The sequence below is a fragment of the Lagopus muta genome, chromosome 27 (genome assembly GCF_023343835.1).
Source record: "Lagopus muta isolate bLagMut1 chromosome 27, bLagMut1 primary, whole genome shotgun sequence".
Classification (NCBI taxonomy): Eukaryota; Metazoa; Chordata; class Aves; order Galliformes; family Phasianidae; genus Lagopus; species Lagopus muta.
This window is the reverse complement of record NC_064459.1, coordinates 2,137,722-2,154,124: the sequence shown is the minus strand read 5'-3', so window position 1 is coordinate 2,154,124 and position 16,403 is coordinate 2,137,722. Positions and strand designations below refer to the sequence as shown.

General features: G+C 50.4%; 1 protein-coding gene across 1 annotated transcript; it reads left to right on the top strand.

Annotated features, from left to right (window-relative positions):
- The first annotated feature begins 2,342 nt into the window (after positions 1-2,342).
- Positions 2,343-3,571, top strand: TCIM (transcriptional and immune response regulator). Its single transcript, XM_048928264.1, has one exon. It carries the CDS (start codon positions 2,451-2,453, stop codon positions 2,769-2,771), a length of 321 nt encoding a protein of 106 aa, XP_048784221.1. The 5' UTR covers positions 2,343-2,450; the 3' UTR covers positions 2,772-3,571.
- Positions 3,572-16,403: the final 12,832 nt, after the last annotated feature.

Genomic DNA, 16,403 nt, shown 5'->3' with positions numbered 1-16,403 from the left:
CACTCCAACCCAATACATGAATAATTCCTCCTAGGCATTGCTGTGAAAGCAGTATTAAAAAAGTAGGAGAAAAAAAACACCAGATGAGGCATGCTCCATCTCTCAATTAGGGTTGAACACAACTAAATTTATGCAAAGTGGGAAGAGAAGCTCCAAGAGGCAAAGGCATTTGTTACTGCTCGATGCAAGATGAGCTCACAAAACGCATTCTTCATCCTGGCAGCTTTCTGATGTCTTACTCCTGAAGCATCAGTTTTATTCTCGGTTTCCATGGCAGATACTTTTCTGAGCTTGTGTCTGCCATAAATACTGCTGATTTATTCTATCAGCCATATCTGCAGATACCTGCAGCATGATTCCTTGTGCAGTCGGGGTGGTGAAAGGTGGGCACGCTAACATTCCTCAGCTCTGCTTTTCAACCAGGGGAATCAGGCCTTGCCAAAGGAGCACTTATTCTCTGCTGCTACACAATCACTGCTGATCTCCTGGTGCTGACTTTATCCTGAGTCCTTTGCAAGCGTGCAGTGTCCAATGCAACGTGTTTAACAGTTCGGTCAGACACTTTACAGGCAGATTTCCCCTACACAACACCTTAGGCAGCAGCTGTCCTTTCTGCTGTTTCCCCCATGTATTTCATTTTAGCAAGCAGTGATAAACCATGAGGCTCTTCATGGGCAGAGACAGCAGCTAGCCACATCACAAGGCCCTATTCTGAGGGTGGATTTACACCGTGCATGTTGAGCAAACACTGCTCGATGTGTACTTCTCTCAAATTCAACAAGTACGAGGCTTTTCAGCTCTTCTGGCAGGAGGAGAACTGGGAGGTTTTGCTAAGGTAGCTTTTCAGACACCGACAGGCAGAATAGCACACACAAAAGAAACTCTGGCAAAATGGCAAGAAGGAAGGCGTGCAGTGCAGCAAAGCAGAACGGGAGGAAGAGCCCCAGCACGTGCAGTGTGCAGGAGAACCCCTCAGGAACAAGCCAGGCCAGCAGGATGCAGAGGCAGGGTGTGCCGCTCTTAGCTGTGATCCTAAACTCACAGATAGGAAAGCTGTCAAACATTGAAGCGCAACCCACTCCCTCTCCCAAAGATAAAAACCAAAGAGCCCCACCAGAAGGAAGTGCACTGGTTCAGTTATTGTCTCAGTGCACGGGGCTGGGGATTGCCCATTGTTTTGCATTGTCCAGCCAGCAGCACAGCCCACAGTCATTCCTATTTTCTATTCTTTGCCTACACAAAGGCCCAGCACGGAGACTCGGTGTGCTCCTCTCTGGCTCCAGAGGTGGTTGGTTGCAGGATGGGGTTCTGCAGGGTTGTGTGTGGGCGCGTTGCTCAGCTCTGCAGCAGGAACCAAAGTTTTTGGAGGAGGCAACAGGAGTGATGTGCAACCAGGCAGCGTCAGCACTCTGCTCCTGTCGGGGCATCCCCACAGCTCTGTAATAAGGGAACCCCCGGGGGTGGATGGTGACAGCACATGGGGACACATTGGTTATGCTGTCCTCCTGGTGATGAGTAACAGGGGTCATCTTATTGCTGGTAAACAAGCAACTGATTTCTCTAAACATTGCCTCTGCAACATCCGGCCCGCGCTGAGCTGGTAAGCAAAATGCACTCTCCACTGCTTTGAGTTACCTTTGTACCCATGGCCACCCTTTGACTGTCAGAGCCACATCCTCAGCATGAGGGATGCACAGGTGGGGTGCTTTCGGGGGTGATTACATTTTTCATTCGCGCCGCTGAGCTGAGCATCAGAGCAAAAGCTGCTCGAGGCAGGAGCAGAGCAACCGAGCGCTCAGAGCATTTATGCTGAGCACTGTGCTCGAGGTGGGGCAGGTGTTTCACCTCAAGCCCTGATGCACGCAGCTGAGGGTGGAAATGTCCCAGGAAAGTCACTGTGGAAGACGCTATGGAGCGGCTCCGTTCATAAAGCAATTGCCACTTGGAAAGTCCAGCTCTGTGAGCACGCAGCAGGACCCGTGGCCATTTGGGAAGCAGCAGATGCATCCCCTGCACAGACCTGAGCAGGTTTCACTGCTTTGTTGTGCTCCCGTCTGACACAAGCACATACCTGCAGGCACAGCTAACACCCCTCATTGGCATGGCAGCAGTCTGGCACAGCTGTATGAGCACAAGGAGAGGCTTCCAGGGCATCCCCAAGGCACAGAGGTGCTGGGGGTCGTGCAAAGCCCATTCTGCACCGGGGCAAAGAAACCAACCCCCATCATAACAACACAGCAAACCGTTCCACTCGGTTGCACGACAGAGGAAAGTTGGCAACTTAAATGTTAAACTTGCCTGCGACCGAGCAGCGTTGACATCAGCGTGACCTCACCGCTGTAACTTGAGCTCTCCTCTTTCCCTCGGGCTGCCTTTAAAAAGCCGTGCAGAGCTCCGGGTACCTCACGGATCCCTCCAACAGAAGGAGAACTCTGGAGCAGCGGCGGTAGATGAAAGCAAAGAGAAGGAACACGGCCTCAGCCATGTCCACGTCGCTGAGAGTGAGCCCGTCAGTGCACGGCTACCGCTTCGACACCGCCCTGCGCAAAAAAGCCGTGGCCAACATCTTTGAGAGCATCGACGAGGAGTCGCTGCAAAAGCTCTTCAAGCATTCCGGGGACAAAAAGGCAGAGGAGAGAGCCAAGATCATCCTCGACCCGGACCAGGACGTGGAGGAGAAAACCAGAGCGCTAATGGCTCTGAAGCAGAGGCGGAAAGACAAACTCCTCCAGTTCCTGAAATTCCCGAAATATTCCATCAAAGTGCACTGAGCTTGGAGGGAGCAGCCACGGAGGAGAACGTTTTGGGACGATGCTGCCACAGGCAGCACACTCTATGCTGCTGGGACTCTCCTGTGCCCGGTGCTGCCAGCAGGATGCTGCGTGCCCAGCGCTGCAGGTGGGATGAGATGCTGCTGTGCCCAGTGCTGCTGTGCCCAGTGCTGCTGCCAGAACGCTCCCGTGCCCAGTGATGATACCAGATGGGGAAAAAAACACCCAACACACCCCATCCCACGGCGCTGCAGCGGGGAGACGAGCCGACTGCACCCATCTGCTTCACTTGCCCCGACTTCTTAGCTGAAGTTTGAAACTTCCTAAGCCTCGCTGTTGTCTGCAGAACGGAGATCCCAGGCATCGATCAGCTCCTGGGCATCCCTCATCCTGCATTTGTTGAAATGCATCGAAGCTCATCGTGTGACTGCAACACCTTCAGGGAATGCATTGCCCTATGGACACTGTGCGACTGTGCCTTTTCTCTCTCCAGGAGCGTGCTTGCATTAAGAATTGTTTGCACAAAAGCAATAATAATGACAGATTTCCCTGAATTTACTGTGAATTGCCTTAATATTTTGTTCACTTCCCATTAACATGAATATTTAAGCACCATAATTGCAGTTCATATTTGTATTGATTACATCCGATATTAGACAAGTACTTCACGGTATTATTTTATGGCAACGTTATCATTATATTGACTATAATTTATTTCATATGGCGACCTGAAATTTAATAAATTATAATGTAAGTATAATTTCTCGTCTGAAATGCTCACTTCTCCAGGAGGAGGGGGGGATCTCCTCTTGTGGTTATTCCTTCATATAGCAGTCTGCCTATACCTCTCCATAATGACCCAGGATCCCAGGCTGAGCTCCACTGCCAGCCAGCAGCCCCCCCTGCTTTCCCCAAGGCCCCAGCACAGCACCCAGCCCAACAGCACCAAAGCTGCACCCTCTGGCATTCCTAGAGAGACCTGAATTTGCACTCACTGCAACGCAATGCAAATTCCACTGCTAGCTTCTCCTGCGTGATAAAAGAGAGTGGATTTTTATGTTTGTTTTTCAATAGAATCACCAGAAAACTCAGACTAAAAAATGAACAGCGAGTTCTCAGCTCTCATTGTTCCTGCAGGACAGAGTTAGGGCTTAGGGCTCAGCCAGCCAAAAACAGCCCTTGAACCAATAGAGGAGGGCTACAAGCACTGCGACAGCAGAATCCGTCTTTGCAGAGGTTATTCAGTACCAGCACGATAAAGTATGTAGAAAATATTTATAAATAAAAGCCTTGGCTATTTTTAAACATGCCCTCTAGTAACCTCATCCAGAAAATAAATGTTCCCATGGCTCTGTTTAGAGCAACAAAGTAAAAGACATTTTCAAAGAGCCGATTTGGGAGGGGGGGGCTTCATCCTACAGTTCAAACTGCAAATTGCCCGTAGGCCAAGGAAGAGAAGAAATAATCCCTTACATTACTTAAGAGAACGGTTAACTGTGATTAATTACAGTGTGCTGCAATAGATGCAATTGCTCCCCAGCAGCGTGGCATCACCACATCTGGAAGCTGAGTGTCCCCAGCACAGCCCTGGCACAGGAAAATCTGCTTCAAAGCGAGGTTTGCGCAATGGGCAATCGCTGCTTTCCTGCTTTGCTCAATCCCAGATTGCTGCCCACTGACCCCACGGTGCATCCTCACAAAAACCACCGCAGCAAAACAAAGCGTCTCAGAATGGCTGCTTCCAAAAAAGGCCAATCCGGGCAGCACAGCTGTGAGCTCACGGCCGCCCCCGGGGTTCTGTGATGCAGCTTTTCCTCCCGCTCCAGGAGGTTTTCCCATCAGAGCCATTTCTCATACAACAAATATTTCACAGAGAAGCTCAGTGAGGCCAAAGCCTTCAGGTGATGGGGTACAGTGTGTGTCCACCACCCTCACAGCTCTGCACGGTGCTGACAGCCTTATATTGGCAGCACAGCATCCCCAGCTGCTGCTGCAGCCGCTGTCACTGCCAGCACCCAGCGCTGTGCTGCCCAATGCCCTGCTGTCGAGGGGCATCCAAAGGAAGTTGTGATCACAGAATCACAAAATGGCCAGAGTTGGAAGGGACCTCAAGGATCACAAAGCTCCAACCCCCTGCCACACGCAGGGCCACCAACCTTCACATATAATACCAGCCCAGGCTGCCCAGAGTCCCATCCAACCTGGCCTCCAACACCTCCAGGGATGGACGGGGCATCACAGCCTCTCTGGGCAGCTGTTCCAGCACCTCACCGCTCTCATAGCAAAGAACTTCCCCCAACATCCAGCCTCCATCTGCCCTCCCTCAACTTCAAACCATTTCCCCTTGTCCTGCTGTCATCTCCCCTTTCCAAGAGTTGACTCCCCTCCTGTTTGTAGGCTCCCTTTAGGTACTGAAGGCTGCACTGAGGTCACCCTGCAGCCTCCATTTCTCCATGCTGAACAAGCCCAACTCCCTCAGCTTGTCTTCATAGTGGAGGTGCTGCAGCCTCTGCTCATCTTTGCAGCTTCTCTGCACCCTCTCCAGCAGCTCCCTGTCCTTCCTGTCCTGGGGGCTCCAGCCCTGAACGCAGTGCTGCAGATGGGGCCTCAAGAGAGCAGAGCAGAGGGGGACGATCGCCTCCCTGTCCCTGCTGCCACCCCTCCGCTGATGGAGCCCAGGATCCCATTTGCTTTCTGAGCTGTAATCACACACTGATGGCTTGTGTTCAGTTTTTCATCCATCAGGACCCCCACGTCCTTCACTGCAGGGCTGCTCTCAAGGAGCTCCTTCCAGTCTGCATAGATGATCATGGCAGACTGGAAGAAGTGCCAATGAAAACAGCTGCTGCTGCACACCTGCCATTGCCCACACATTCCTGCTCTCAGGCACTTGCATAGCGTGATCGATAAACCCAGTCCCTCTTGTCTCACTGCATTTACATTATTGGCTCAAGTGGTTTCCTGATAAATAAAACCTGCCTACCAAAAAGTTGCTCTTATTTGATCTTGCAGTTTAGAAAAGGTGGTTTTCCTCGGCCTCAGACCGTATTCAGCTCACGAAGCTGCCAAAACAGCAGCGCATCTTCCAGCACGCTGAGTACAAACTGCAACTCATCGTTACGAAACAGCCGACGACGAGTTGGAGCAGAAATGCCCAAACACTGCAGGCACTTCTCCCTCCTGCTGCTGAGCGGGGCTGCACTGCTCTGCTTGGGGCTGTGCTGAGCACACACCAAAGCAGTTTGCTTTGCTCTGTGATCCCAGCACAGTGCACGAGGGCAGGGCACCCACATTGGGCCGGGTCCTTCCTGAATGCTGCTGCTGCAGACTCGGTGTCTGTCCAAACACGTGTGCTGACTTCATGGGACTGCTCAGGAATGCTCCTGCCAGACACAGAGCCCATTGTCGCCCCACGCAACAAAAAGAGGAAGAAGTCTGTTCAAGGTATTTCCTCCCCCCCAGGAGCCGGGCGTTTCCATTAATTCTTCTCTGCGAGTCAGACTGGCTGTACTGGGTGTCCCTCTGTCACAGCATCCTGAGGAACATGCGTCCCAATAGCTAATTTTATCTGACTTATACAGTGCTGTGCCACAGGAGAAGGGGCAAGGGGACACCCCCAGCCTGAGCCAGCCAGCAGGGTCTCTATGGCCAGCGATGGGCAGGGAAGCAGGGAGAAAAGCAAGCAGAAGTCCTTAGCACCCAATCAGGGTGGTGAAAGAACAAGTGGCTCGTTGGACACTGGTGAAGAACAGCAAAGGGAGTTCAGATCCAGCGTCCCAATCCCTGACCTCATGTGACACCAATGCCCACCGCTAAAACTGCTCCTGCAGCGGTTCTGCTGATGGGAAAACAAGGCTGGAAGAAGGCAAGAGTCCAACTCTACAGGTCCACCGTCTTTAGAAAGAAAGAGGATGTTTCCTGATGTCCCAACAGTGGGGACAGTGACCTCCTGTCAAACACACATTGCAGGAGCAGAGTCCGATGGGAGCGGAGCCATGACTGTGTGCAGGGACAGGACAGGCTGCTCCAGCACAGCACCAGGCTGCCGTCCCTCCCATTGAGCAATGGGTGAGTTAAACATTGACTGCTGAGCCGAGCTCCACGTCTGCATTACCCACACGTAGAAAAAGCAAACGGGTGATTCAGCAGCCTGGGTGCACCCAGAGGGATCGGCACCCGTGGGCGAGGAGCTGAGCACAAAACACCCGTTGGGCAGGCAGTGCCAGCACACAGCAGCCAAAGCCAGCTCAGCACCAGGCAGAGCACATCTCAGTTATGGCTGCATCTCTACTAGGAAACACGTTGAAGGGATGTAATGAAGCTTATGGGCAGGGTAGTGCACTTCTCACAGCAAAGGGCTGGCTGGGGATTTCAGAGCACAAATGCTTCACAAGCAGCCAAATGATACTACAGTGCCATTTTGGTGTGATAGATGGAGGCTGTTTAGGAGAAGGAAAGCCTCCATAGGACTGTAGCCAAGAGGAGATGGCACACTTGCCATTTATCTCTGCTAAAAATTAAAAGGTAAACTACAATCAGAATCTGAATATAGGAGATGTCTTTCTGAGACATCGTCTTCTCAAAGCAAAGGTGCTTTTATGCCTCAAGGAAGCAGACAAGCTGGCATACAAATGTTGTACAGAACACACGGTGCTTTCCCAGCCCGCTTGCTTTCTGCTCTGGCATTGTGATGTCTATACCAAGGGACCAAGCACTGAATATCTGAACTTGAACTGACTTGCCTAATCCAAAGGAAAGAAAAAAAACTGCCAACATAACGTGCTAGTGCACATTCTCCAGCTGGGCCTCTATTCAAAGTTCTCCTGCCATCCCAAACGGTAAAGCAGTTCACACCCAGGTCTCTCCCTTTCTCACACACAACACTGATTGCCACTCCACAAATTGCTGCTGAGCCACCCATCCCCACACCTCTGTCAGAGCTTTGGGGAGGCTCTGAATCACATCTGAATCACCACCTTCCCCTGAATGCTGTTCTGGAGCCCACGTGCAGAACAGCTGCAGAGGGCTGAGGGAGTTACAGACAGAGGCAGCACTCAAAGCTGTGTCAGAATTCTGCCCAGAGGGCTGAGGGGCAGCAAGCTGCAGTTTGTGCAGAGGTAAAACCTTGAATAAGGCTCTTCCCAGAGCATTGTCCATTCTAGCAGCAATAGAAAGCATGCAGAAATGCTTTATGATGTTGGAGAGATTTATCAAAGCCAAGAAGCATATTTCCCCAGCTAACTTGCCAGGACATAAAATAGCTTTTTAATGCTTTGTGTTTGCTTTATCTACCTTGTGAAATTAATTATCTGTGGATCAGATAAAAAAAAAGTGACCTACACCTCCTCCCCCACCATCCACAGGCATTCCTTAGAGACAGCAATGTGCAGAGAACATTCTGTTTGCTGTAGCATTCCAGTGTCTTTTAGGGCACTTTTTTAATATGGCAAATAGAAAATGTTATATAAAGCAGCGTGGTAAAAACAAGGTCTGGAGTCTGCTTGTAGAGCCATCTGAAAGCTCACTGATGATCTACACCCGGAGAAACCAAAGTGTGCAGCTCTGGCTCATGGCTGCACTGCACTGCAGGGATGTATGGGGATGAGCAGAGATGCCAAGATGTATAGGAATGCACTGGGATACTGGGAGCAGCTCCTCCAAACAAACTCATGGACACTTTATCTCCTGCACAGATCACAAAACTTCTGCAATGGGGTTTGAGCCTCAGCATCAGAACATGCATGCTCACCACGTGGGTGCATGGCCCAGCAGGAAGGATTGCTTAAGCCACTTCTCTTCAAAGAAAACTCCTCACGTCCAAAAGCACAGCTCTGTCTCCTCAAATCCCTCACTGCAATGGCAGGAAGCAACAGAGCCACGTTGAAGAGCTCTGCAAACCTGCACAGCCTCTCTTGAGTTCAGAGCCTGCATGCACGCCGCTGCATTGCAGATAAACCCTCCCTGCTCCTGCCATGATGCTCCTTCCCCTTCTTCCTGCATTACCCCCTCTGCTTTGCTGCACCCACAGGATGCTGTCACACACCTCTGCACAGCTGATGGGAGGGCTCGAGGTCTGCCATGAGTAAACAAATCAGGGGTAATTTGGTATTTAATTGTAAGAGCCACTGTTCTGTATGTTACAGCTTCTCAGGTGAGTAATTGAGCTCAGCGAGGTGCCCACGAATCCTCACAACTCAGAGTGCTCCCCTTTGCCTTAGGGGAAGCTCTCCCCTCAGCTCTGTTTGTTTTGCTCTCTGCTGCACCACTGCTCTCAGCAGCCCTTGTGCAACCTGCACCTTTGAGCCCTTCTTCAGAAGCAGCTCAAACAGGCCCTCAACCCGATTGCTCCTGTGCCATCCTGTGGGAACCACGTTTGCAACATGAGCTCTTCCCACACAGCTGCAGATAAAGGACCCAACACCCAGACTGCCAGAGGAAAGCCAATAAAATAACACCCACTACTTTGGAGGGGGGGAATTCCATGTCTGCACTTGTTTCTCAGGTCCTAACCAAGAGGAGTTCGGTCTACCACTCCCAGGTTGCCATGCAGGGGTTGTTCTGAAGGACAGGGAGTGATGGGAGCCCATTGCAGGGTGATGGAGCTTTGACTCAGCAAAGCAGAGTCATCCTCAACTGTCTGAAACACCCCTGAGCATGCATCAGCCATTCCAACCAACCACCAAAATCCCATTTACCTGAGCCAGAACTCAGGTTAAACAGCAGCTGAGCACCGAGTGCTGCAGACTGCTCATTTTCATACCATTTCCATCTTGCACGAGCTCCTTTAAGTTCACATCTGTGTTCTCCCTCTTGCCTGGGCATCCCTGAGCCCTGCACTCCCAGCACCAGCACTGCTGCACTGCAGAGCGCCCAGCAGCCACTCAAACAAGACCTGGTTTTCTATCTCAATTGCTTCTCCAGCCACTGTAAACACACAACAGAACAGCCAGTAATGTAAAACTTCCCCCTCCACAAGAGATTTAAAACTGAAAATACTCTTTGCATACGAATGGTGCATTAAGGCTGATGTGTCCCTGCAGTAACTGTGGTCACCGAGGGGTTCCAGGAACAGCCTGTAAATCACTCTGGCTTTCCCAACTCCTCCAGCCTTCCTAGCACAGTTTCTGCTCTGCTGGCATACTTTGTGACCTTCTGACCTTCCTTTGATACTCAAAAAACTAATTTGGGGGAATAAATCTGGGTTTGAAAGCTGATTTCTATCTGCCTCTGGAAGCCACGCTCTTAGAGCAGCCCACGCAGCCTGCAGAGGGGAGAAGTGGAAACCTCTCCTGGTCTGTGGTTAGAACTGCTCTGCTGGTGAAGTCACCTCGGGACAAAGCAAAAGAAAGCCTTTGCAATGAGTTTTCAGAGCACTTGGAGGGGAGTTTGAGTATTTTAACAGGAGCTCAACCTGAGCTGCAGATGCTGTGCTGTTTGCAAGCCTTGCTGCCAGTCCTCACAGCTTGCTGTGTGCTGCAGACCGTGCTGCTCCACATCGCCTGGTGGCATGGAGCAAAGGGACTGCAATTGGCACAAAGAAAGCCAAGTGCTTTCAGTTCGTTTACGAATCAATTAATTCCCTCCTCTCCTGGGCCTGCCTGACAGCATTACTGTGCTCAGCATCTCATGCCAGCACTGTGAAATTTCAGCAACAGCCTCAAATGCAGCAGCAGAAACTTGAGTGTGGGGCCAGAAAGCAATCAGCTGCTTTTGGCAATGCGTTTTGGAAACGTGTCCTGTGTAAAGCAGCCCATACACACACACACACACACACACACCAAGTGCTCTGGGCAGGTATTAAGGATCTCACCCCCCTTTTTTTCCCTTTTGAAGCAGTTTTGTTTTCTACCAAACGCAGCAGTCTTGGAGAGCTGGGAAAGCACTTTTACCGCCCTCCTGTGGTTGCAACACTGATCGAGCTGTAATAAAACCAGCTTCAAATGGGATGTGGGAAATTTGCATTTCTGGCCTCGGCTTTGCTTTGGTCCTGCTGGAGCTCCCAGCTGGCACCAGCCTCCAAATGAGGGGTTCTATACACCACCACGCTGAGGGCCACGCTGTTGGGCTCTGTGTTGCCATAGCAGAAGTTGCACTCGAGCAGAAACAAACAGTGATTTCCAGCCCTGCGAGAAGAGTTTTTCCAGGCCTCCCTCGTGCAGACAGCAGCCCCCAGCATTGGCAGCTCCTCGTGCTTTGAGCACACACACCCAGGATGCTGCTCCTCCCGGCCTTGCACAGCTCACACACACCACAAGGTTTGCAGGGAAGGAGATATGGGACAAATGTTTCATTGCAGTGACTCACCCACATCCATGATGCGTTCCGGGTTTCCCAGTTACGCTATGGCAACAACCAGAACAACACATTTTTGTGCAGTGTTTCATGCCACGACCTTTTGCCAAAGTGGAATTGCTAAGAAACCACGTGGAGCATCGCACAGCCTTCACCCAGCAAGGGAGAGCAATGCGCAAAGCTAACAGCACCTTTAGAAACTGCAAACTGCTGCTTTGGTGCAGAGCAGCCATAGAGGTGTGCTGCCAAACTGCTGCCCCTCTGTGTGCAAAACAACAGATTTTAACCAAAACCAAATGCATTTTGGTTGAGAAAGTTTTGACCGAATCTCCATGGCTCATTTCTTAGCCAGAGGACAGACATTCTGTCACCATAAGGATTTTGGCACAGCCCAGACTAAGGCTGTTCCTGCTCTTGGCTGACTTTAAGCAGAATGCCATTCAGCAAAGGGAAACCAAACACGCACAAAGCACGCTGCATCATTCATCTGATCTCTGAATTCTTTGCTCTGAGAAGGACTAAGCAGAGAGGTGACTTTCTTCAGTAAGAACTGAGCCCTGAGTTTTGCAGACCAGCTCTGTGGGCATCAAAAATGAGATAGCAGGCAGAAGGAGCGGCTTTATGGCTACTATCTCAGCTTGTGTTTGCTACCTTTAATGCCAGCAGGGAGTTTATAACCACCCAGGAGCAAAGAAGTCTATTTGCTTTCGTGCTAGCTTTATTTTTTTCCACTTTCACAAACGACGTTTATCAAAACCATACAAAAACTGGAAAGCATCTGAACTCACACAGCACTTGGTGAGATCCTAAGGCCTGCAGACCCCAGAATGGGGTTCAGCTCAGCACCAACACCCTGCAGCAGAGCTGAGAACAGCCAGCACTGCTCCCATTGCTTGGCAGGTGGAGGAGGAGCTCAGGCAAGGCATTGCCCTGGGTCACCACGCTGTGCTGCACCGATACCCAGCAGCATCCTGCACGACGTCAGCACGCACATTTCCACACCATAAACACGCTCCATTAGCCAGCACAGGCCAAGGACTGGCAGCTTCACAGCCAGAGCTGCTGGAAGCAGCAAGGATTATGCAACAGCTCTCCAGGAACGCGAGTGTTTTATGGGCACTGTGAGTTGCAAGGGAATTTGTGCTGCATCAACACAATCCTGCATGGATTCGGGATTAAAAGCGGGCTCGATTCACTTAAAGGGACGTGTCAAAGCTTCCCTTAATTGTGATAAATCCCTCTCTTTCATTTGAGAAGGTGACATTTCATGGTAAATAAACCCAAGAAATTGGCTGGAACAAGGGAAAGCTTCTCGTTTGGCGATTCCCTACAATGAACAAAGCACAGCATGAAGGCAGCAGGCTGCATGCCTGCTGCTGAGGGTTTCTGAGGTCTTCACTGATCCAATCCCAAGAAGCAAACCAGGGGCCAACCCCCTTCTTCCAAGCAGAGGGACCAAAGCAATCCCTGGTGCTCTAGGAACCGAGCAGGCACTTACCTCAGAGCTGCTCCTTCTCCTGCAGAGAATCCTTCCTCATTTACCAAACCCAGCACATTCCCACACAGAGGAAAGCACGCTACCCCAATTATTCCCTGCCATTTGTCTGACATTTTCATTATCCCTGATGCAGTACCCATCAAATACCGTCTCGTACCAAAAGCCATTTCTGTCAAATTAAGTTGAAAGGAAAGAGCAGGAAACTAAAAGCTCCACATCTAATCCTACCACCTGGAAAATCAGCAGAGAAATATAATTTTGTAGTCTTTCAAATTAAATCAGATTCTGGGCTCTCTACTGATGAGTTAATCCAATGCTGCGTGGAATGGCTCCACTCAGCCATGACCAACCTGAGACACATTCAGTTCACAGCAAAGCAGTTCCACCTCACAGACACTGCTTTTATTTCCCTTCTCAAGCTATTGCTTTTAATTTTATAATTTGCCTCAGCTGCTCCCAGTTAAGAAGCCATCAGCAGGAGGTGGCTGTTAATTGCAGAGCTGTGTGCTCCCTGAGCCCTGCAGCAGGCTCAGCTGGTGCTCCCAGCCCTGGGGCAGTGCTGTACCCAACCCCAGCCCTGGATTCATGGTGGGATTGGTTCAGGAGCAGGGCTGGCTCAGATTTACTGTAGGAAATGTTTATTATTTTCCATTTTTATGTTATTTTTCAAGAGTTGCCTCTTGCGACAAGTGTCCGTCAGGCTCCTGGCTGGAATATTATGAGGATTTATGGCTGCTAGCGAGAGGAACTCAATATTTATTAAGCACGGGGCTTTCAAACGTTGCCTAAAGTTGCAGCATTTTGATGGCTGTGCCATTCCTTCTGCTGCAGGGCAGAGCCTGGGGGGACAGCTTGCACTGCAGGGCTGTGACTCAGAGACAAGAGCTTTTCCCTTAGCTTTGCATGGGTTCCTCACTCAGGCATGAGCACACACAGGGCGTGCTGACAGCCCCATTATTTCTGTGGGGCTCCCTGGGTGGCTGTGCTGTGAAATTGCTCTGGGGCTGCTGCTCCCCAGCGTTGTTCCCTCTGTGAGCAGCAGCTCCCACCTCTATTTGATGTTTTATGTAGAATTGACCTGCAGACGGTTCTGTGTCGCTTTATCCCCCTTTAAATGTATGAAGTATAACCAGGAATCTCTCTCTCATGCTTTATTTTATTCTAATTTTTTTTTTTCCCCCTTTAGAAGTCTGGAATGTCACATCTGATCTCCCCTGGTTTCTCCTGCAGCTCTTTGGGGAAATCTGATAGCAGCTGTTTCAGAAGCAGAAAAATAATTGAAAGTACCACGGCGCTGAATGGTTTCCACAGCCTCCTGTCCCCAAAACACAGACTTTGAATTGAGTGCTCTCCTGTCTGTGCTATGGGGTGGGCACCGTGTCTTGCAGACAGCAATGCAGGGCTGCAGAGGTATTAATGAGAGCAGAAATGGAGAATTTCTGCAGTTGTTTGAAGGGGGAAGCATGACTGAACTGGTTCGCCCTGAGCTTTTCTGATAGCAAGAGAAACAGTCTCAGCGCAATATGGTGTTTTGGGTTGGTTTCTATTTTGTTTTCTTAATTTACAATGTGTTTGAGCATCTACGCAAAATATCCCTCAGGCTTCCAATGGCAACAGGACACGGAGCAGTGATCTTATGTAAGAGAAGTTGTTTCCATGTGCCATATACCCAAAGCACAGAGGGGTAAAAGCCCTTCAGGATGGGTGCCAACCATCACAGCCCTACCCATAGCATGGGGAGCGATGTGCTGGGAGCAGCCTGACCCAATGGATGGTGACAGGAGGAGAAGGGAGGGCTGAGCACTGCTCCCTTCACTTGAGTCTGAACCTTCTGAACCTTTCTTCACGGGCAGGGAAAAAACAGTTTGCACTGCAGCCCCTCCTGCAATCACAGAGGCTGCTCGAGAATGGGATGAAGAATTCCCCATCTCCTCTGGGCAGGCAGTGATGGATCATGGCTGGAGCAGTGGAATTTCCCCGGCCCTGGTGCAAAATCAATCTCCTGGCAATGTCTTGCTGGCCATAAAGAGGGCTGTTTGGAAACTGCTGGGTCCTCCGGTGCGCGGCTCTACCTGCAATCGTCTGGGCTGCAGCGTTTTAATTTGTTTCCTTTAAAGAGACCCAAGGGTGCCATCGAGAGACAGTTTTCAGGATTCAAAGGAGACGGCGGAATTTGATCTCCTTCCATGGCCTTGTATGTAATTACTGGAGAGAATGAGGCAGGCAGTGCAGATGGAGAGGCTCAGAGAGGTGAAAAGAAGTTGTTCAGAGCCAGCAGGCAGAAACACACCTGCCTGGTTTGGTGCAGGAGCGCTGGCACTGCTGAGCAGAGAGCAGAGCCAGGGCTGATCACAGCAGTTTCACACATCCCTGTGGCTGGAAGCATCTTCCTTGGGAGCTGAAAGGAGCACATCGCTGCCTTCCACCTGCAGCAAGCACAGCCCAAGGCTCAGCTCCGTTCGTGGCCACATTTCATTTCCCCCACCCCTTTGCAAGGTGTTTCTTTGTGCTGTGTGGTTATAGAAGCTACGCAGCTTTGGACACTTGCAATACTCCAAAGCAGTTTGTTTCTCTCCTGTTTTAATTGTACCTTACTTCAGGGCATGACCTTCAGCTAAAAACCATTGCAAGCTCTTGGCAACGCTGAGCTCATCCATCTGACTGCACAGCTCTGCACTTTAACAGCCCTCAGCCCTCCTCAGCACCACCACTTTCAGAGCATTTCTTATGTGCCATCCAGTTTTAGTGCCATTCTATTTCATTTGCTACCTTAGCTTAATCATTTCTTAACACTCTTTCAGTTTGCTTTTCTATCTCTTTTCATCATCATCTGTTCCTGAGATTTTATTTTTCCAATAAACTGTGTAATTTAATGGCCCTAATCCCAAGTCTCCTATTTAGAGCAGGGATGTGGAGCTGTGAAAGGAATCCCAATTTAAATCTGTCACTCAAATGTAATTTAATCCATCTCTTTACATCTAAAACTGCTTCTTTAGTTGAAAAGCATGGCTGGGGTTCTGTTTACCTTTCAGACACTCAGCTTTACAGCTTCCTAGCTTGCTTTCTTACACATGGGCTATTAGAAAATGACGGAACCACACTTTGTGCAACAGAAAATCATCACTATTCAGGTCTAGAGGCAATCACAAGGGTGTTTAAGAGGACACATCCACCTCAACCTCTGCCAAAAACACCACTTCGGAGTGTTTCTTTGCATTTGCTTCAGCATTTGGTTGCTCTGAGGGCAGCCAGAGCTCAGCACTCGGAACACCGCTGTGTTTTCTCCTCTCTCATCTCCTTCTCAGTGTGTTCAGCCCTGGGCCTCTTGCTCTGCCTGCAGCCCAACCTGCAGTGAACAGCAAACCAGCAGCTGCAGCAATTCTTTAATTACCCTTCTGCTCCAGGCCCATCCGAGGAGCAGGATCAGGCAGCAGCAGGAAATGCTCAACAAGGCTCCGTGTGCAAAGATTGCGCCTCTGCAATCAATCTGTGCGAGACAAAGCTGTTAATTACCATGCAGGCATGTGCTGCACCTCTCAGCCCACAGCTGCCAACACAGGAAGGCTTTTAGGCAGCTCCAGCACCTTGGCTTTGGGTTTGTCGTGACGTATATAAAGGGAAACCTCTTGTCTTCTTTCACTGCTGGGTTCGGTGGGTGGGAAGGAGGCTCGGTGAGGAGAGAACCCCTTCCCCCAAAGCGCCGAGCGCTGAACAGCCGCACTGCGCCCACGAGATGAGCCGTGTAACTGAGATGTCACTCACCATGCATAATGAAAAATATTTTCATCAAAGTTTTAGCAGCAGCTGGATGCTCGGCGAGGGCTGCTTGCTGCTTCCAGAGC